Source organism: Eriocheir sinensis, chromosome 46 (genome assembly GCF_024679095.1).
Source record: "Eriocheir sinensis breed Jianghai 21 chromosome 46, ASM2467909v1, whole genome shotgun sequence".
Taxonomy (NCBI): Eukaryota; Metazoa; Arthropoda; class Malacostraca; order Decapoda; family Varunidae; genus Eriocheir; species Eriocheir sinensis.
In genome coordinates this window covers 4,647,192-4,668,029 of record NC_066554.1, presented here as the reverse complement: position 1 = coordinate 4,668,029, position 20,838 = coordinate 4,647,192, and the positions used below count along the sequence as shown (strand labels likewise).

General features: G+C 50.6%; 1 protein-coding gene across 5 annotated transcripts; it reads left to right on the top strand.

Moving 5' to 3' along the window:
- The first annotated feature begins 1,701 nt into the window (after positions 1-1,701).
- On the top strand, positions 1,702-19,843 carry LOC126980994 (microfibril-associated glycoprotein 4-like). 5 transcript variants are annotated; one of them, XM_050831535.1, is made up of 7 exons: positions 1,702-1,781; positions 1,867-2,135; positions 14,725-14,796; positions 15,020-15,186; positions 18,747-18,873; positions 19,105-19,220; positions 19,355-19,843. In XM_050831535.1, the coding sequence occupies exons 2-7, from the start codon at positions 1,879-1,881 to the stop codon at positions 19,594-19,596; spliced, it is 981 nt and encodes a 326-aa protein (XP_050687492.1). In that variant the 5' UTR covers positions 1,702-1,781; positions 1,867-1,878; the 3' UTR covers positions 19,597-19,843. The 5 variants fall into 5 exon arrangements, with proteins under 5 accessions (XP_050687492.1, XP_050687493.1, XP_050687495.1 ...); XM_050831536.1 differs by having other exon boundaries at positions 1,709-1,781; positions 1,851-2,135; XM_050831533.1 differs by lacking the exons at positions 1,702-1,781; positions 1,867-2,135 and adding exons at positions 13,958-14,035; positions 14,109-14,543.
- Positions 19,844-20,838: the final 995 nt, after the last annotated feature.

Here is a 20,838-nt window from a genome sequence, read left to right as displayed (position 1 = left end):
TACTTAACTGAAACGAAGTGAAGAATCAAGAAACCTTTGTATTCTTATAGACCAGTAAAATTACTCGCCTTTGATGTGGGTTGGGGTGGCACCTGAAAAAAAAGTTACGTTTGACCTATAAATTGACTGGTTTTCGTCAGGGTGGTTACTGACCTTGGAAAATGTGATGCTAAGAATGATGACGATGATGATTATCGTAAGAGTGATGATGATATTATTATTATTATTATTATTATTATTATTATTATTATTATTATTATTATTATTATTATTATTATTATTATCATAATAATAATAATGAATATCTGACCATTACCTTCACCAACAATACCGTTAGGAAGGGTAGTCCACACTATGACTGTGGAGGGTAGAAAGCTTCTCGAATATTGCGACCCATTAAAACGTATACTTCCAGGGAGGCGGTGGCCGAGTGGTCAGCGTGCGGGCGAGGTGAGCCCGTGGACCGAGGTTCGAGTCCCATCGAAACACACTGATTTTTCACACCATCGCCGAGCGGCGGAAGATTACCCACATGCTGCCCAGATCTTCAATCAACCCTAACTTCAGCGACTTTGTTCAAGAGAAGAATCGGGGGCAGCATGGGCCGAGCAAGAGTCATACATCACGGCAGCCACTAGATATATAGTTCGCCTACGCCGCAAACGGGCTGGTGCAGCCCAAGAGGCCCTTCAAGACACCCTACCGGAGCTATAGGCAGCACACACACAAAAAAGCCAACATGTTCAGATAAGCGGCATATCTGGTTCAAACGGGCAGGTCTGACCATACTGCTCACGGTGATGAAAATGATGACAATGATTATGACAGAAGAAAGTATGAAGAAAGGAAGGACGAGAAAGACAAAATTAAATTACACAAAAAGGCGGTGTTACACGGGAGTTGCATGCAGCAAGAGGCGCGTTGAAAAGATGTAAGGCAGTATTTGGTCGGTAGTGAAGATCCTGGGTATGAATCGGTGCACTGAGGGAACAAAAACAAAGCCTCGGAAATTAAGATCAAGACAGAGCAAAATGATTTTAATCTGAATCGATAAATAGCAATCAGTATTGTTTTAGGTGCTGCCTTGAGCGCCGGAAAGTTTTCTTGAGGGGTCTCTTGGACGACCCCAGCCCGTTAGTGGCGGAGGCAAATTTTGTTCACAGTGGCTGCCGTGATGAATGACTCTTGCTTGGCCAATGCTGCCCCCAGGTGCTCCTCTTGACCGAAGTCCCTTAACTTAGGGTTGACTGAAGATATGGGCAGCATGTCGGCAATCTTCCGTTACTCGGCTATGGTTGAAAATTGTTAGCGTGCATCGGTGGGACTCGAAACTAGGTCCCCGGGCCCACCATACAAGCACGCTAAACACTCGGCCACCGCCACCGCCTGTTATGATTGTCTACAAAACAATACCACTACCAGGAAAGAAGTAACTATATTCTGTTCATTCATGAATAATTTTTAGTACCACAGGTATTCCAAGTGCCAATACTCGTCTGATTGCAATTATTCAACCAGTCACTCGCTGTTCAGTATTCACACCCTCCAAACATTTCCTGACGACCTTCCCTTCATTATAAACACCTGTGGCCTGGTCTACACCCCCCCCCCCCCCTTCCTTATCCAGTCCCCTTTCAGACCCAGGATCCTGCCGCTGGTATATAGTCCACGGTCCCCTCGTGCTCACAGCAACTGCTGCTACGGCTGCATCGATAAGTCTTCTTTGCGACACGTGCAGGCAGGCTCCCGAAGGCTTCTGCTAAAATCCCCAAACTCTATAAGTAGGAACAGATAAGCAGCTGTTGCCGATATCCTTTTACTGCTCATCAAATTGAAAACGTAAGTAACAGCCTCGTCTACCCCCAGGACGTGGTCACCATGAAGGTGGTGTCCCTCTCCTTGTGGGTGGTGATGTTGGGTGCGGCGGGCGTGCTGGCCGAACAAGCCGACGAACGTCAAATACAGACGGACCCAAGGATGGACTCATGGACATGGACGTTCGAAGAGACGGACACAACGACGGACACACCGACGGACACACCGACGGACACATGGAGAACCACATCGACATGGACAACGCCAGGCACACCGGCGGAGACACCGACCGAGCCGCCATCAGTAAACATCATTGGAAGGTAGGCTGGCGGTGATCAAATCAGGTTTGTGTCACATGGACGGTTATTAAAATAAATGTGTATTCTGTCACTTGTCCCACCACTTTTGGAACAAAAACAAAAAAACTGTTGGAAATTAATGTTATATATGTATCTCTTATATTCTTCCAATACCTCACAAATACACTACGTCGACACCCAGGCCCGTGGACTGTGCAGACTACCTCATGGCCGGAGCGACTTCTAGCGGAGTTTACGAGATCTACCCCTTCTCGTAAGTGTGCTTGAGTGTGTGTACTCCACTTCGCCAAACCTCAGTCACCCATACTCATAAATGATCATTAAGGAAGTGAACGTACGAAAAAATACCTATTTGTTCTTCGTAATGATTATTGAGGAAAGGTAGGAAGAGAAACGTGGCACTGAATGAAGACAAAACCACAACTGTCGCTGAGCCAAGTCAGTACTTGAGCTCCCCCTTCGCTTCGTCCCGACAGGTGCACGTGCGCCAGGTCGGTGAGGGTCTGGTGCGACATGGAGACGGACGGCGGCGGCTGGACGGTGTTCCTGAAGCGCCAGAAACAGACGAATCAACTTGACTTTAACCGCACGTGGCTCGAGTACAAGGAAGGCTTCGGCTACCCTGAGCAGGAGTACTGGCTGGGTGGGTATGGCAGGGGTACTGACTGGGTGGGTGTGGCAGGAGTACTGGCTGGGTGGGTGTGGCGGGAGTACTGGCTGGGTGGGTGTGGCGGGAGTACTGGCTGGGTGGGTATGGCAGGGGTACTGACTCGGTGGGTGTGGCAGGGCTAGTGTCTGGGTGGGAGTGGCAGGGGTACTGACTGGGTGGGTGTGGCAGGGGTACTGACTCGGTGGGTGTGGCAGGGGTACTGACTGGGGGGGTGTGGCTGGGGTACTGACTGGGTGGGTGTGGCAGGGGTACTGACTGGGTGGGTGTGGCAGGGGTACTGACTCGGTGGGTGTGGCAGGGGTACTGACTCGGTGGGTGTGGCAGGGGTACTGACTCGGTGGGTGTGGCAGGGCTATTGTCTGGGTGGGTGTGGCAGGGGTACTGACTCGGTGGGTGTGGCAGGCTATTGGGTGGGTGTGGCAGGGGTACTGACTCGGTGGGTGTGGCAGGGTACTGACTCGGTGGGTGTGGCAGGGGTACTGACTCGGTGGGTGTGGCAGGGGTACTGACTCGGTGGGTGTGGCAGGGGTACTGACTCGGTGGGTGTGGCAGGGGTACTGACTCGGTGGGTGTGGCAGGGGTACTGACTCGGTGGGTGTGGCAGGGGTACTGACTCGGTGGGTGTGGCAGGGGTACTGACTCGGTGGGTGTGGCAGGGGTACTGACTCGGTGGGTGTGGCAGGGCTAATGGCTGGGTGGGTGTGGCTGGAGCACTGGCTGGGTGGGAGGTCTGTTACCAGCTTTGAAAGTGAACGCCAACTCTGGCTACGTGGGACGCTTTCCGGACGCCGCTCCTCCTTACAGGGTTGTTTCTTTACGAGAAAACCGCGAGTGCAGGAGACCGAGGGGACGCCCACGTGACTCATGGATGGGGAAAGTCGATCGATCTTTGAGGGGGCTTAGAATGGGTAGGACATCTGCGTGGAGGCTTGCCCGGGTTGATGTTTGGGGGTAGAGTCGGCGGGTGAGTGAAGCGACGCGCCTCCTGGGGTATGCTCCCTGCTCATTACCCACTTTTCTTCCTACGTACCCACATTTCTTTCTACTTACACACTTTTCTTCCTATCTTTTTTTATATTTTAAGTTCGGCCTGTTGAACAGGTCGGCTGTCTTGATGGGGCCTGCAGGTAGGCCTCAGCCTGTTCGATGTGCACGCAAGTGTTTATTGTGACGCCATCTTGTTTGGCTCATGCTGCCCCCCGGAACTCCTCATTGCTACACTGTAAAAAGTTTCGCCAGAGTCCGAGTTGATAGGTGGTCTTCAGGACAACATGAACATAGTTTTAAGCCACTCGGCGATGACTGAAAATTGTCAGCTTGTAGCGGCGGGCTGGACTTGAACTCGGGCCCTCCAGGACACTGCGCCCGCACGCTGACCACTCATCCGCCGCCTACCTACCCACTTTTCTTCCTACTTAACCACTTTTCGTCCCCAGGCAACAATCAGCTTCACCAGATGACATTCAGCCGCGAGTACACCATCCGTGTCGACGTCGAGTCTACTTCTGGAGGTACTGATTATTCCACTTACGATCGCTTTAAGGTCGGCGCAGAAGACAGCAGGTGAGCAAAAAGAAAGAAAGAAAACAATGGAAGAAAAATGAACACCTATATGTAAGAGAAGTAATAAAGATTGAAAGACTTTGCATTCAAATATGAGAACAAATTAATACATTTAGGCAACACGTCCAGAGTCACGGTACTAGTATGAGCATGCAGGCCATGTTTGTTATTTTCCCTTGACTGGACATCCGAATCTTGACAGGTACCAAGTCACGGTGAGCGGCAGCCTCGTAGGGGGCACAAATCTCATCTCTTGCTTCCAATCCTTGGGCGGCCGCCATTTCAGTACACGTGACAGGGACTACGACTCGTATGGTGGTAAGTGAGCGCGAAATATTAATTCAAAATATCAATTATCTTATTACCGCATTCAGGTCATAATAAACCTCGCGTTTTGCTTCAGGTAACTGTGCGGCCAATAAGGGAGGCGGGTGGTGGTACAACAACTGCAGGAACTTTAACCCAACCAGCGCCTACAACGGCTCCCTCACCGTGTCGTGCTACCACTGGTACAACAGCAGATACCAGGACAACTTGAAGAACCTCCAAGTCAAGATCAGGCCGGCCATCTGCGACTCGACGATTAAGACCATCCACCTGAAGGACAATAGCTGTGGCTGCCAGGAGCCACGCACGCCCCAGTGATGACCTTGTTCCAGGGCGAGACTTGTCGGTTTACACCACTCTGAGGCATACTGAACAGAATTCATAGATACCTATACAGAATTAAAGAGCTTCTTTAAATGCACAGTAAAAAAAAAACTTATTAACCATTAATATTGCTGTAAATACTTCAAGAAAGTGTGTTGGTTAATCGGATTATCAGAAAACAACTTCCATAGTAAATTCCTTGTCACATAAACGTATAACTATTGAATCATTTTTCGCAGAGCATTCAGCATTAACCATTCAGACACTTGTTACACGCAGCGACCTTCCACAGTCAACGTAAAGTATCCTAACACAAGCTACCCAATGGTCGTTGCCCAATAATTTTTTACCGTTAAAACACCAGTTATACCACGACCAGGTTTACCTCATGATAGTGTCGAGATCATCACCCTAGCATACACGACGATATGATTGTATTCCTCTTTAGCAACTCTTTGGGTCATATTCCGGTCTGTTCCATCAACAAAATCTTGACAGCATCCTGTGAGCCTTTTTCTTCCTCATGGAGTTTATTATGTAGGTATTATCTTGCAGACATTAAGAAACACAGGGAGTTGCCTATTTTACTATCGATGAGTATACTAATAATCAAAGTTTATCAACGCCAAAACAGTTTTCTGAACGTAATGCTTCTAATCTACAATGAACAACAAATCGTACTAATCACCAGACGAGAATTAGCCTATATTCTCTGCTACGTGGTTCACCTTTACCTATTTTTTTCTGCTGTAGGCCTACTGAGTCACAAGGTAATGTAGAGGCACAGGTGGTCAACGGAGCCTGTTAAAACATCGGCCAGATATGTTCTCATTTTGATGATGCTTGTCTTCCACTGCTTGGCCCCGATGCTTCTCTTTAAACAAGTTGTACAAGTTTATACAAGGGCCTTCCTCGCCCCTCGCTGCCCACTCCACCCCTCACACACCCTTCCACACCGTCCATCTCTCTCTCTCACTCACTTACTCACTCATCACTCACTCAAGCCCCCCACACACACACCTTACTGCCCTTCTCACCCATCACACACCATCCTCACTATCTCCCTTACCTCTCATACACACCCTCTCAACCTGTCCTTGTCACGTCTTAGATAATGAAAGACATCGTCCATAGTGTTCTCACCCCCTTCCCATACTCTCAGCACCCTCACTGTCTTAGTCCTGTCATCCCTCATACATCACCCATACTGGTCTCATCACCCTTCACACGCCCTTCCACACTTCCTGCACGTGCCATCAGTAAACCATCTGCTTTTTGCCCCTGTACGCCTCGCTCTTTGCTGCCTTGCTGCCCAAACTCTAATACGTCTAGAGCTATAAAAATGAAGCCGTGGGTAATGTGACAAAGGACGACCCATGGAGAGGACGGAGAAGAAAATACAAGGGCTTACGCTCTTTTGGATTGCCTGGTCATCCCTAATACATAATCAAGCCAAAAGTATAAATATAAATAGATAGATAAATAAACAGCTACGAAAGAGAGAGAGAGAGAGAGAGAGAGAGAGAGAGAGAGAGAGAGAGAGAGAGAGAGAGAGAGAGAGAGAGAGAGAGAGAGAGAGAGAGAGAGAGAGAGAGAGAGAGAGAGAGAGAGAGAGAGAGAGAGAGAGAGAGAGAGAGAGAGAGAGAGAGAGAGAGAGAGAGAGAGAGAGAGAGAGAGAGAGAGAGAGAGAGAGAGAGAGAGAGAGAGAGAGAGATTTACATAGAAAATCAGACCACACAGACCCCATGGTCCGCTTCATTAGGGTAATTGTCTTAGAGACATGCCATCAAAATCTGATCGAAAGGCGAGTCATCAAAAAGGGAAATGTCAACTGGGGCACTGGGAGCGGGCTGGGGTGTGTCTACCATGACGTATGGCCGTGACGTGTACTCCTGCCACGCCCACCAATCATTGACTACTAAATAATGCAAAACATGTAGTACTGAAATATATTGCTCTGTGATGGAGTTCTACGATACTGAACCGTGCTTGAGTAGGAAAGAATTCATATTCGACCTCAGCTGATGCTATTGCCCTAATACAATTAATTAATAGGAAACTGTACCCTTGCCACCTGAGCATTGACTGGCCTATGGGATTCGATGGTAGTCGGAGTTGTGAGCGATCGTGGCCTGGTGCACGTGTTAATACTCCTGCTTACTGTATGGGTACTGAATTTGCCAAGGATGGTCATATCGCTCTGTTATTGTAACAATGCTCAGCTACTATGTACTGCAATTAATGTACAATGCAATAACTGTTCATAATTAATTATGAGCATCCCATCATCTCCATCCATTCCTCACTCAGTCGACTTCATAGCGCATGTATGCACGTCCAAGAATCCGCAGAATCCAAGAAAATGTCTATTATAAATCCAGTAGGTTTCATTTTCCCAATAGTATCATAACTACCCTAAAACGACAATATATATACCATTATGACATAATATTATAAGGTACTATGCTTAGGTAAATTAATGGCCAGGTGGCAAGGGTACAATTTCCTGTTAATTAATTGTATTAGGGCAATAGCATCAGCTGAGGTCGAATATGAATTCTTTCCTACTCAAGCACGGTTCAGTATCGTAGAACTCCATCACAGAGCAATATATTTCAGTACTACATGTTTTGCATTATTTAGTAGTCAATGATTGGTGGGCGTGGCAGGAGTACACGTCACGGCCATACGTCATGGTAGACACACCCCAGCCCGCTCCCAGTGCCCCAGTTGACATTTCCCTTTTTGATGACTCGCCTTTCGATCAGATTTTGATGGCATGTCTCTAAGACAATTACCCTAATGAAGCAGAGTAGATATTTGGTTGTATTTTTCCTAATTACGTCGGTGTCTGAAACACAATGTGTTTTAATGCCATGTCAATCAGCAACCTAGTTCAGACGCTATTGCAATAAAACGATATGTCGCTAGCCTTGAAATACATAGTAGGTCGTCTGTCCTTAAAAAGAGAGAGAGAGAGAGAGAGAGAGAGAGAGAGAGAGAGAGAGAGAGAGAGAGAGAGAGAGAGAGAGATAGAGAGAGAGAGAGAGAGAGAGAGAGAGAGAGAGAGAGAGAGAGAGAGAGAGAGAGAGAGAGAGAGAGAGAGAGAGAGAGAGAGAGAGAGAGAGAGAGAGAGAGAGAGAGAGAGAGAGAGAGAGAGAGAGAGAGAGAGAGAGAGAGAGAGAGAGAGAGAGAGAGAGAGAGAGAGAGAGAGAGAGAGAGAGAGAGAGAGAGAGAGAGAGAGAGAGAGAGAGAGAGAGAGAGAGAGAGAGAGAGAGAGAGAGAGAGAGAGAGAGAGAGAGAGAGAGAGAGAGAGAGAGAGAGAGAGAGAGAGAGAGAGAGAGAGAGAGAGAGAGAGAGAGAGCTCTCCTCTTACTGATAGTCTTCTACCTCTTAAATTCCGCCGCCATGTTGCTTCTCTTTCTATCTTCTATCGATATTTTTATGCTGACTGCTCTTCTGAACTTGCTAACTGCATGCCCTATCCCCCCTCCCGCGGCCACGCTGCACACGACTTTCTACTCATGTTCATCCATATACTGCCCAAACCCCTTATGCAAGAGTTAACCAACATCTCCATTCTTTCATCCCCTTCATTGGTAAACTCTGGAACAGTCTTACTTCGTCTGTGTTTCCTCCTGCCTATGACTTGACCTCTTTCAAGAAGAGTGTATCAGGACACCTCTCCACCCGAAATTGACCTCTCTTTTGGCTACTCTTTACTTTTTACTTTTGTGGGAGCGGCGAGTAGCGGGCTTTGTTTTTTGGTACTCTTTTTGTTGCTCTTGAGCCGCATCCTTTGATGTAGAAAAAAAAAATATGTTGAGCATCTTCAAGTAGAGGGTGAATTAATCTGTGAATAGGAAGCATATATATCTTATGGTCTTGGTTATAAAGGAAGGTATATGCCAACTGCCACCTTCCGTTTTAGTGTTTTAGAACTGAACTAATGCGAGGAGGCCAGCCACGTGTGCTGCGCCGAGGCCCAGGAACGCCTAACACGGGGTCATCAAGCACGGGCCGCGCCACATTCCTGGGCCCGAGAGGATGCTCACTGGGTGGCTAAATATCTATAAAAAAAAAGCTAAATTCAGGACGGCGAGGAGGCTCAGGGCTCTGAGGACCGTTGTTGAAATTTTAAATTGGCCTCGATTGTATTGCTTGAAAAAGAACGGAGTCACAGTAACAAAAGACTGAAGAGAACTGTTCCGAACAACACTTGTGGAGTCACGAGTCTTTGACCAAGACTTAGAGCTTACTATTACCATAAAAAAATAGTGAGTGGAGCAAGGACAAAGCGACTATAACCTTAGATGTGATTATGAAATAGACAACCCTTGAGCTCAACGTATTGCCGGAAACACTAAGTCCGTGACAGATCGCCGGTCAAGTATAAATTATTAAAAACGAAGCTAATTTAATTCAGTCTCGTGTAGAGTTCGTGACTGTAACACGCTTTATAGTTTTTTATTAAAGGACATTCTATAGTAGCTCCTCTTCCTCTGTCGTTTTGTTTCGATTTTTGCAGTAGGAGGGGGGGGGGGAGGGGCAGCGTCTTGTGGTGGCTCTTTCTTCTGATCTATCTCTCTTGCCCAAATAGCTCCAATCGATTGATGGTCAACTATAACATAAAAAAAAAAAATCTGCCTCCTGTACCGCTGGAAAAAAAAATCACACGAGTACACCCACGGCCGGCCTGGCACAGTGGTCTGCCCCTCCGGCTGCTGCGCCGCCCACGCCTGAATGGCTCTCAATGAGGTAAACACGGGTAACACAAACGCAGGAGTACTCTGCAAAAATCAGTTCATTTTAAACGTAATAATCTAGGAAAATGATTTAGCTCAATATTTGCGCAGGTGTTTGGCTTCATAATTATGGTCGCATCCAGGGACAACATGTCATCGAGAAAAGAAAAATCAAGTTCAATCACACGAGTATTCGCAATCTTTCCTACATGCAAGGATGAAGAGATGCATAAATGATTCATAAAGGGAATAATGCGAAAGATCTTTTTAAAACACTCCTGCCTTTCTTAAATGAAGAGATATGTGGCCGAGAAATTGTCGTTCATCAGAATCTATTCGTTGCCAGAGAAGACGGAAAAAAATCCAATAATACTTAATTGAAACGAAGTGCAGAATCAAGAAACCTTTGTATTCTTATAGACCAGTAAAATTACTCGCCTTTGATGTGGGTTGGGGTGGCATCTGAAAAAAAAAAGTTGCGTTTGACCTATAAATTGACTGGTTTTCGTCAGGGTGGTTATTGACCTTGGAAAATGTGATGCTAAGAATGATGACGATGATGATTATCGTAAGAGTGATGATGATATTATTATTATTATTATTATTATTATTATTATTATTATTATTATTATTATTATTATTATTACAATAATAATAAAAGAGAAGAGGGAAAAAATGGCTTTGAATATCTGACCATTACCTTCATCAACAATACCGTTAGGAAGGGTAGTCCACACTATGACTGTGGAGGGTAGAAAGCTTCTCGAATATTGCGACCCATTAAAACGTATACTTCCAGGGAGGCGGTGGCCGAGTGGTCTGCGTACGGGCGTGGTGAATCCGTGGACCTAGGTTCGAGTCCCATAGAAACAAGCTGATTTTTCAACCATTGCCGAGTGGCGGAAGATGGACCACATGCTGCCCAGATCTTTAATCAACCCTAACTTCAGCGACTTTGTTCAAGAGAAGAATCGGGGGCAGCATGGGCCGAGCAAGAGTCATACATCACGGCAGCCACTAGATATATAGTTCGCCTACGCCGCGAGCGGGCTGGTGCAGCCCAAGAGGCCCCTCAAGACACCCTACCGGAGTTATAGGCAGCACACACACACACACAAAAAGCCAACATGTTCAGATAAGCGGCATATCTGGTTCAAACGGACAGGTATGACCATACCGATGATGGTGATGAAAATGATGACAAAGATTAAGACGGAAGGAAGCAAGAAGAAAAGAAGCTCGAGAAAGACAGGGTATTAGGCTTTAATAAAAGGACGGTAACCAACAGGAGTGCAGAGGTCATCCTCAGACTCTATTTAGCGTTAGTTAAGCCACACTTAGATTATGCTGTCCAGTTTTGGTGCCCACACTACAGAATGGACATCAACTTGCTAGAGTCAGTTCAGAGGAGGATGACCAAGATGATTCAGGGGCTGAGGAACCTCCCATATCAAGATAGGCTGAAACATCTGAACTTACATTCACTAGAAAGACGAAGAGTGCGGGGAGATCTGATAGAACTATTCAAATGGGTCAAGGGTTACAACAAAGGCGATATAAGTAAAGTACTGAGAATTAGCCAGCAGGATAGAACATGCAGTAATGGATTTAAATTAGAAAAGTATAGATTTAGGAGAGAAATAGGCAAGCATTGGTTTAGTAATCGGTTGGTGGGGGAATGGAATAGACTCAGCAATCACATAGTTAGTTCAGGGACGATAGCTTATTTTAAGAATAGACTGGATAGCTACATGGACGAGGATGACAGGCGGTAGTGAGGTGTGGGTGCAGTAAGGAGACAGGGTACTGGAGCGTACGCCCGTACCGAAGGTAAACGAGGATCAATCTTCTACCTGTAACCCCTGATACTACACCTCACCCATCGTGAGTATTGGGGGGGGGGATTCTGGAGCTGCCCTGTGTAGGCCACTCGGTCTCTTGCAGTTTCTCTATGTTCTTATGTTCTTATGTTCTCAAGACAAAATTAAATAAAAAAAGGCGGTGTTACACGGAAGTTGCATGCAGCAAGAAGCGCGTTGAAAAAATAATCGATCTTAGTAATATACACGAGTGGTGTGATGTAAGGCAGTATTCGATTGGTACTGAAGATCCTGGGTATGAATCAGTGCACTAAGGGAACAAAAATAAAGCCTCGGAAACTAAGATCAAGACAGAGCAAAATTTTTCTAATCTGACTCGATAAACAGCAGTCAGTATTGTTTTAGGTGCTGGCTGGAGCGCCGGTAGGCTTTCTTGTGGGGTCTCTTGGACGACCCCAGCCCATTAGTGGCGTAGGTGAAGTTTATTTATGCCATCTGCCGCGATACGTGACTGTTGCTTGGCCCATGCTGCCCCCCCTCCCCTGTTGCTCCTCTTCACTGAAGTCGCAGAAATTAGGGTTGATTGAAGATCTGGGCAGCATGTGGGTTACCTGCCGCCACTCGGCGTTAGTTGAAAATTGTCAGCGTGCATCGGTGGGACTCGATGGTAGGTCCCCGGACTCACCCCGAAAGAACGCTAAGCACTCGGCCACCGCCACCGCCTGTTGTGATTGTCTAAAAAGCAACAACACTGTAATGTGTATATATTATAATGGACATATGAGTGTGTGACTGTGTGTCTAAGCACACACTCATATGTACATTATAATATATACACATTACATCGCTCGGTCCCCTAAAAGTCGCGACCCCGCGACTTACCCCACCTTTAAATTAGTGTACTTATCCATGTTACATTCACGCAATGACCAAGCGATGTAATGTGTATATGTTATAATGTACATATGAGTGTGTGACTGTGTGTGTCTAAGCACACCCTCAGTGCCTTTGCCAGGATGTTATGGAACACGTCAGACCTGATGGCCGTGGGAACACATGCTGAGCTAACGCAAGAATCAGCAAATGATGACTTTCATCAGCAGTCATCAACCGGAAGCCATACCCTTCCGGACGAACTAACAAGCAAATAAAACGAGCGAAAAACGCGAAGACGGAGAGAGAAGACAGTGGGCTGCGGGTGGCGAGCGGTGCTCAGCCGCCCTGTGCACAGTGGTGTGGCTGGCTCTCGTTTCGTGCGACTCGTTCACGTAAACTGTAAACTTTTATGTAATACTGTTAATATAGTTAAAATACATTCACACCTTTTTAATGTCCATGTGAGAGAGAGAACTAAAGTGAACTAAAGTGAACTTATAACGGCTACCGCTCGGCCAACTAAAAGGCTATTGTGTTATCTCACCTACTACAATCAACTTGTTAAGCAGGCCACGGTAACACCGGCCCTGTGACGAGTGAGATAACAGTTCGCGCCATAAACAATAACACTTAACACTCGCCACCTTAAAAATAACGCATAAAAGTAACTAACATAATGGTGGCAGCGGTGGGATGGCGGCCGGCGTCGTCGCCTGGCAGCGGGGATGAATGGGCGGGGGAGCAACCACGCCCCTCCGAAGGTCGCCGCCAAAAGTCCGCCCTGGTCTGGCGAAGGTAAGCGCCCACCCACGACAGGTTTTGTCGTAGGCAGACAAGTGGGCGTCTCGGAATTGGTAACGAGACCCCGTGCAGCGGCGCGGTGTAGAGTCACGAGGCGGAGCGTGTCTCTGCACCCGGGTGCGGGTGTGTGCTGACTCGACTCACCGGGGCAGAAAAGGTCGCGGGCTGTGTCAGCGTTCTTGCACTCCTTTCTCTGTTTGCCCCTTGACGGCACTTTCTACTGTTAATATGATCTAGCGTCAGCTCATCACAGCTTCTCACGGCCAAAAGCACGACGTGTTGTTACACATCCTGTTGTGCGACACCGACCGACACCGACCGACCGACGCATACACTCATACATTCATACACATATGACGATATATATATTACAATACCACGAAAAAGTAGCTATATGATGCCCCTTCATGAATCACTTTTAGGTTCACAGGTATTCCAAGTGACAATACTCGTCTGATTGCAATCAAAGCACAAAAAGTAGCGCCGGTGCATCACTCTTTCACAACTCGTCCAGTCATTCGCTATTAAGTTTTTACACTCTCCAAACATTCCCTGATGACCTTCCCTTCATTATAAACACCTGTGGCCTGGCCTACCACCCCTCTCCCCCTTCCTTAGCCAGTCCCCTTCCAGATCCAGGAGCCTGCCGCTGGTATATAGTCCACGGTTCCCTCGTGCTCACAGCAACTGCTACTACGGCTGCATCGACACGTCTCCTCTGCGACACGTGCAGGCAGGCTCCCGAAGGCTTCTGCTGCAATCCTCAAACTCTCTGTAAGTTCGAACAGATCAGCAGCTGTTGCCGATATCCTTTTACTGCTCATCAAATTGAAAACGTAAGTAACAGCCTCGTCTACCCCTAGGACGTGGACACCATGAAGGTGGTGTTGCTCTCCTTGTGGGTGGTGATGTTGGGGGCGGCGGGCGTGCTGGCCGAACAAGCCGACGAACGTTTAATACCGACGGAGCTACCGACGGACACACCGACCGAGCCACCGACGGAGCCACCGACGGAGCCACCGACGGAACCACCGACGGACCCACCGACGGAGCCACCGACTGAGCCACCAACGGAGTTAGCGACGGAGCCACCAACGGAGCCACCGACGGACCCACCGACGGAGCCACCGACGGACCCACCGACGGACCCACCGACGGGCTTACCGACGGACACACCGACGGCCACACCGACGGACACATGGAGAACCACATCGACATGGACAACGCCAGGCACACCGGCGGAGACACCGACCGAGCCGCCATCAGTAAACATCATTGGAAGGTAGGCTGGCGATGATCAAATCAGATTTGTGTCACATGGACGGTTATTAAAATAAATGTGTATTCTGTCACTTGTCCCACCACTTTTGGAACAAACAAAAAAAAACTGTTGGAAATTAATGTTATATATGTGTCTCTTATATTCTTCCAACTCCTCACAAATTAACTACGTCGACACCCAGGCCCGTGGACTGTGCAGACTACCTCATGGCCGGAGCGACTTCTAGCGGAGTCTACGAGATCTACCCCTTCTCGTAAGTGTGCTTGAGTGTGTGTACTCCACATCGCCAAACCTCAGTCACCCATAGTCATAAATGATCATTAAGGAAGTAAACTCATGAAAAAATACCTATATGTTCTTCATAATGATTATTGAGGAAAGGTAGGAAGAGAAACGTGGCACTGAATGAAGACAAAACCACAACTGTCGCTGAGCCAAGTCAGTACTTGAGCTCCCCCTTCGCTTCGTCCCGACAGGTGCACGTGCGCCAGGTCGGTGAGGGTCTGGTGCGACATGGAGACGGACGGCGGCGGCTGGACGGTGTTCCTGAAGCGCCAGAAACAGACGAATCAACTTGACTTTAACCGCACGTGGCTCGAGTACAAGGAAGGCTTCGGCTCCCCTGAGCAGGAGTACTGGCTGGGTGGGTATGGCAGGGGTACTGACTGGGTGGGTGTGGCAGGAGTACTGGCTGGGTGGGTGTGGCGGGAGTACTGGCTGGGTGGGTGTGGCGGGCGTACTGGCTGGGTGGGAGTGGCCGGGGTACTGACTGGGTGGGTGTGGGGGTACGGGCGGGGTGGGAGTGGCAGGGGTACGGGCTGGGTGGGTGTGGCGGGAGTAATGGCTGGGTGGTAGTGGCAGGGGTACTGACTGGGTGGGAGTGGCAGGAGTACTGGCTGGGTGGGTGTGGCGGGAGTAATGGCTTGGTGGGTGTGGCAGGGGTACTGGCTGGGTGGGGTGTGGGGTACGGGCTGGGAGGGTGTGGCAGGGGTACTGGCTGGGTGGGAGTGGCAGGGGTACTGGCTGGGAGGGTGTGGCAGGGGTACTGGCTGGGTGGGGAGTGGCAGGGTACTGGCTGGGTGGGAGTGGCAGGGGTACTGGCTGGGTGGGTGTGGCGGGAGTAATGGCTTGGTGGGTGTGGCAGGGTACTGGCTGGGTGGGAGTGGCAGGGGTACTGGCTGGGAGGGTGTGGGGGTACTGGCTGGGTGGGAGTGGCAGGGTACTGGCTTGGTGGGTGTGTGGGGTACTGGCTGGGTGGGAGTGCAGGGGTACTGGCTGGGTGGGGAGTGGCAGGGGTACTGGCTGGGAGGGTGTGGCAGGGGTACTGGCTGGTGGGTGTGTGGGAGTACTGGCTGGGTGGGTATGGCAGGGGTACTGGCTGGGTGGGTGTGGCAGGAGTACTGGCTGGGTGGGTATGGCAGGGGTACTGACTGGGTGGGTGTGGCAGGAGTACTGGCTGGGTGGGTGTGGCGGGAGTAATGGCTTGGTGGGTGTGGCAGGGGTACTGGCTGGGTGGGAGTGGCAGGGGTACTGGCTGGGAGGGTGTGGCAGGGGTACTGGCTGGATGGGTGTGGCGGGGCTATTGGCTGGGTGGGTGTGGCAAGGGTACTGGCTGGGTGGGTGTGGCAGGGGACTGGCTGTGTTGGTGTGGCGTGGGTACTGGCTGGGTGGGTGTGGCAGGGGGACTGGCTGTGTTGGTGTGGCGGGGGTACTGGCTGGGTGGGTGTGGCAGGGGGACTGGCTGGGTGGGTGTGGCAGGGCTACTGACTAGGTGGATGTGGCAGGGGGACTGGCTGGGTGGGTGTGGCAGGGGAACTGGCTGGGTGGGTGTGGGGGGTACTGGCTGGGTGGGTGTGTGGAGTACTGGCTGGGTGGGTGTGGCAGGCTACTGACTAGGTGGATGTGGCAGGGGACTGGCTGGGTGGGTGTGGCATGGGTACTGGCTGGGTGGGTGTGGCAGGGGACTGGCTGGGTGGGTGTGGCAGGGGTACTGGCTGGGTGGGTGTGTGGGGACTGGCTGGGTGGGTGTGGCAGGGCTACTGACTAGGTGGATGTGGCAGGGGACTGGCTGGGTGGGTGGGGCAGGGGTACTGGCTGGGTGGGTGTGGCAGGGGTACTGGCTGGGTGGGTGTGTGGGAGTACTGGCTGGGTGAGTGTGGCAGGGTACTGACTGGGTGGGTGTGGCAGGGGACTGACTGGGCGGGTGTGGCAGGGGTACTGGCTGGGCAGGTGTGTGGGGGAACTGGCTGGGTGGGTGCAGGGAACTGGATGGGTGGGTGTGGCAGGGGTACTGGCAGGGTGGGTGTGGCAGGGGTACTGGCTGGGTAGGTGTGGCAGGGGTACTGGCTGGGTGGATGTGGCATGGGTACTGGATGGGTGGGTGTGGCAGGGGTACTGGCCGGGTGGGTGTGGCAGGGGAACTGGATGGGTGGTTGTGGCAGTGGTACTGGCTGGGTGGGTGTGGCAGGGGTACTGGCTGGGCTGGTGTGGCAGGGGAACTGGCTGGGTGGGTATGGCAGGGGTACTGGCTGGGTGGGTGGGGCAGGCGTACTGGCTGGGTGGGTTTGGCAGGGGTACTGGCTGGGTGGGTGTGGCAGGAGTACTGGCTGGGTGGGTATGGCAGGGGTACTGACTGGGTGGGTGTGGCAGGAGTACTGGCTGGGTGGGTGTGGCGGGAGTAATGGCTTGGTGGGTGTGGCAGGGGTACTGGCTGGGTGGGAGTGGCAGGGGTACTGGCTGGGTGGGTGTGGCAGGGGTACTGGCTGGATGGGTGTGGCTGGGGTAGTGGCTGGTTGGGTGTGGCAGGTGTACTGGCTGGGTGGGTGTGTGGGGACTGGCTGTGTTGGTGTGGCCGGGGTACTGGCTGGGTGGGTGTGGCAGGGGGACTGGCTGTGTTGGTGTGGCGGGGGTACTGGCTGGGTGGGGGTGGCAGGGGGACGGGCTGGGTGGGTGTGTGGGGCTACTGACTAGGTGGATGTGGCAGGGGTACTGGCTGGGTGGGTGTGGCAGGGGTACTGGCTGGGTGGGTGTGGCAGGGGTACTGGCTGGGTGGGTGTGGCAGGAGTACTGGCTGGGTGGGTGTGGCAGGGGTACTGAATGGGTGGGTGTGGCAGGGGTACTGGATGGGTGGGTGTGGCAGGGGTACTGGCTGGGGGGGAGTGGCAGGGGTACTGGCTGTGTGGGTGTGGCAGGGTACTGGCTGGGTGGGTGTGGCAGGGGACTGGCTGGGTGGGTGTGTGGGGCTACTGCCTTGGTGGTTGTGGCAGGGGGACTGGCTGGGTGGGTGTGGCAGGGGTACTGGCTGGGTGGGTGTGGCAGGGGGACTGGCTGGGTGGGTGTGTGGAGTACTGGCTGGGTGAGTGTGGCAGGGGTACTGACTGGGTGGGTGTGGCAGGGGGACTGACTGGGCGGGTGTGGCAGGGGTACTGGCTGGGCGGGTGTGGCAGGGGAACTGGCTGGGTGGGTGTGGCAGGGGAACTGGCTGGGTGGGTGTGGCAGGGGTACTGGCAGGGTGGGTGTGGCAGGGGTACTGGCTGGGTAGGTGTGGCAGGGGTACTGGCTGGGTGGATGTGGCATGGGTACTGGATGGGTGGGTGTGGCAGGGGTACTGGCCGGGTGGGTGTGGCAGGGGAACTGGATGGGTGGTTGTGGCAGGGGTACTGGCAGGGTGGGTGTGGCAGGGGTACTGGCTGGGCGGGTGTGGCAGGGGAACTGGCTGGGTGGGAGTGGCAGGGGTACTGGCTGTGTGGGTGTGGCAGGGGTACCGGCAGGGGTATTGGCAGGGGTACTGGCAGGGTGGGTGTGGCAGGAGTACTGGCTGGGTGGGTGTGGCAGGGGTACTGGCTGGGTGGGTGTGGCAGGGGTACTGGCTAGATGGGTGTGGCAGGTGGACAGGCTGGGGGGGGGTGGCAGGGGTACTGGCTGGGTGAGTGTGGCAGAGGTACTGGCAGGGTGGGGGTGGCAGGGTACTGGCTGGGTGGGTGTGGCAGGGTACTGGCTGGGTTGGTGTGGCAGGGGCACTGGCTGGGTGGGTGTGGCAGGGGTACTGGCTGGGTGGGTGTGGCAGGGGGACTGGCTGGGTGGGTGTGGCAGGAGGACTGGCTGAGTGGGTGTGGCAGGAGGTCATTCTCAACAATAGTACAGGTATTTTACTGTTTCTGTCCCACAGCTACTTTTAAAGGCAGCTTCCAAAATGTTCCCCAGGCAACGAAGAGCTTCACCAGATGACATATAGCCGCGAGTACACCATCCGCCTCGACGTCGAGTCTACCTCTGGAGGTTCTGATTACACCACTTACGATGGCTTTAAGGTCGGCACGGAGGACAGCAGGTAAAAAAAAAAAAACAAAAAAAAAAGAGGATAATTAACACCGAAATATTTTAAATGCAATAAAGACAAAGTAACTTAGCACACAAGTATCTGAGCAGTAAAAAATACATTAACTAGACAGCACGTTTAAAGTTTGATATTTTCTTTCTACTTTTACATTCTTTGCAATGTGTCACGGTAGCATGGCTACGCTGTTTCCTGCTCCCTGACCGGACATCCGTCTCTCGACAGGTATCAACTCACAGTGAGCGGCAGCCTCAGAGGAGACACAAACGTCATGAATTGCTTCCGATCCTTAAGAAACCGCTACTTTACTACACTTGACAGGGACTACGACTCTTATAGTGGTGGGTGAGCGCGTCCCTTTGGGGAAGAGAAACTTTAGAAAATATTTGTAAAAAAAGATATGCATATATAATACCCGTTAGCTAATATAACAGACAACATTCATGTGCAAATACAATCCCTCGTTTTGCTTCAGGTAACTGTGCGGCCATTAAGGGAGGCGGGTGGTGGTACAACAACTGCAGAGATTTCAACCCAACCAGCACCTACAACAGTTCCCTCACCTTGTCCTGTTATTACTCGTACTATAACAAATACCAGAACAACTTGCGGAACCTCCAGCTCAAGATCAGGCCGGCCATCTGCGACTCGTCGATTAAAACCATCCACCTGAAGGACAACAGCTGTGACTGCCAGGAGCCACGAACGCCCCAGTGATGACCTTGTTCCAGGGCGAGACTTGTCGGTTTACACCACTCTGAGGCATACTGAACAGAATTCTGAGATACCTATACAGAATTTTAGAGTTTCTTTCAATGCACAGTAATAAAAGATTTTGTTAAGTATTAGGTGTGCCGCAAATACTTCAAGAAAGTGTGTTGGTATAACGGATTATCAGAAAACAACTTCTATAGTAAATTTCTTGTCACGGAAACGTATAAGTAATAAAGCATTTATCGCATAGCATCCTGAATGAATCACCCATGCAGAAAACTGTTATACGCAGCGATCTTCAACAACGAGCTTCATAACACAAGCTATCCTGGGGTCGCTGTCCAATCAATTGTTCCTTTTAAAAAAACAGGTTTCCCATGACCAGGTTTACCTCATGACAGTGTCGATAAAGCCACGCCAGCCGGAGCCTTTTTGTTTCTTCCTTAAGGGCTTTATTTTCTCGGTATAATTTTGCAGACATTATAAGAAACACAGGAAGTTGCTTATTGTACTATCAACGAGTGTACTAATAATCAAAGTTTATCAACGCCAAAATAGTTTTCTGAACCTAATGCATCTACTTTACAATGAATCGAAATGATCATTAGACATGAGCTGCCCAACATTCTCTTCTACGTGGTTCATTTTTAGCTTATTTCTTTCTGTTATAGGCCTATTGGGCCACTAGGTTATGCAGAGGCACTGGTGGTCAACCGAACCTGTTAGGACATTGGGCAGATATTATCTCATTATGATGCTGGTTGTCTTTCACTGCTTGGCGCCGCTGCTTCTCTTTATACAAGTTGTATACTAAAGGAAGAGTTGATGAACATACTGCGGAGAAACTAGAACGTTTTTAACTTTGAATTCTTTACTGATCGTTATTCTTAGACGATACAAACAGCCCCCATCACCCCTCACTGCCCCCATCACCCCTCACTTCCCCCATCACCCCTCATTGCCCCCATCACCCCTCACTGCCCCATCACCCTTCACTGCCCCCATCACTCCTCATTGCCCCCATCACCCCTCACTGCCCCCATCACCCCTCACTGCCCCCATCACCCCGCACTGCTTTCATTACTCCTCAGACTGCTTCCACACTCTTTCGCCGTGGCCGTTAACGGACCAGCGACAGCCCGGTGCCGTGAATATTTCACTTTATCTGGTTTCTCGCCGTGAACAGTCACGGTGCAGCACCGGCTCCCTGCCTTTCCGCCTAGGTATTTATTCACCGGTGTGTTA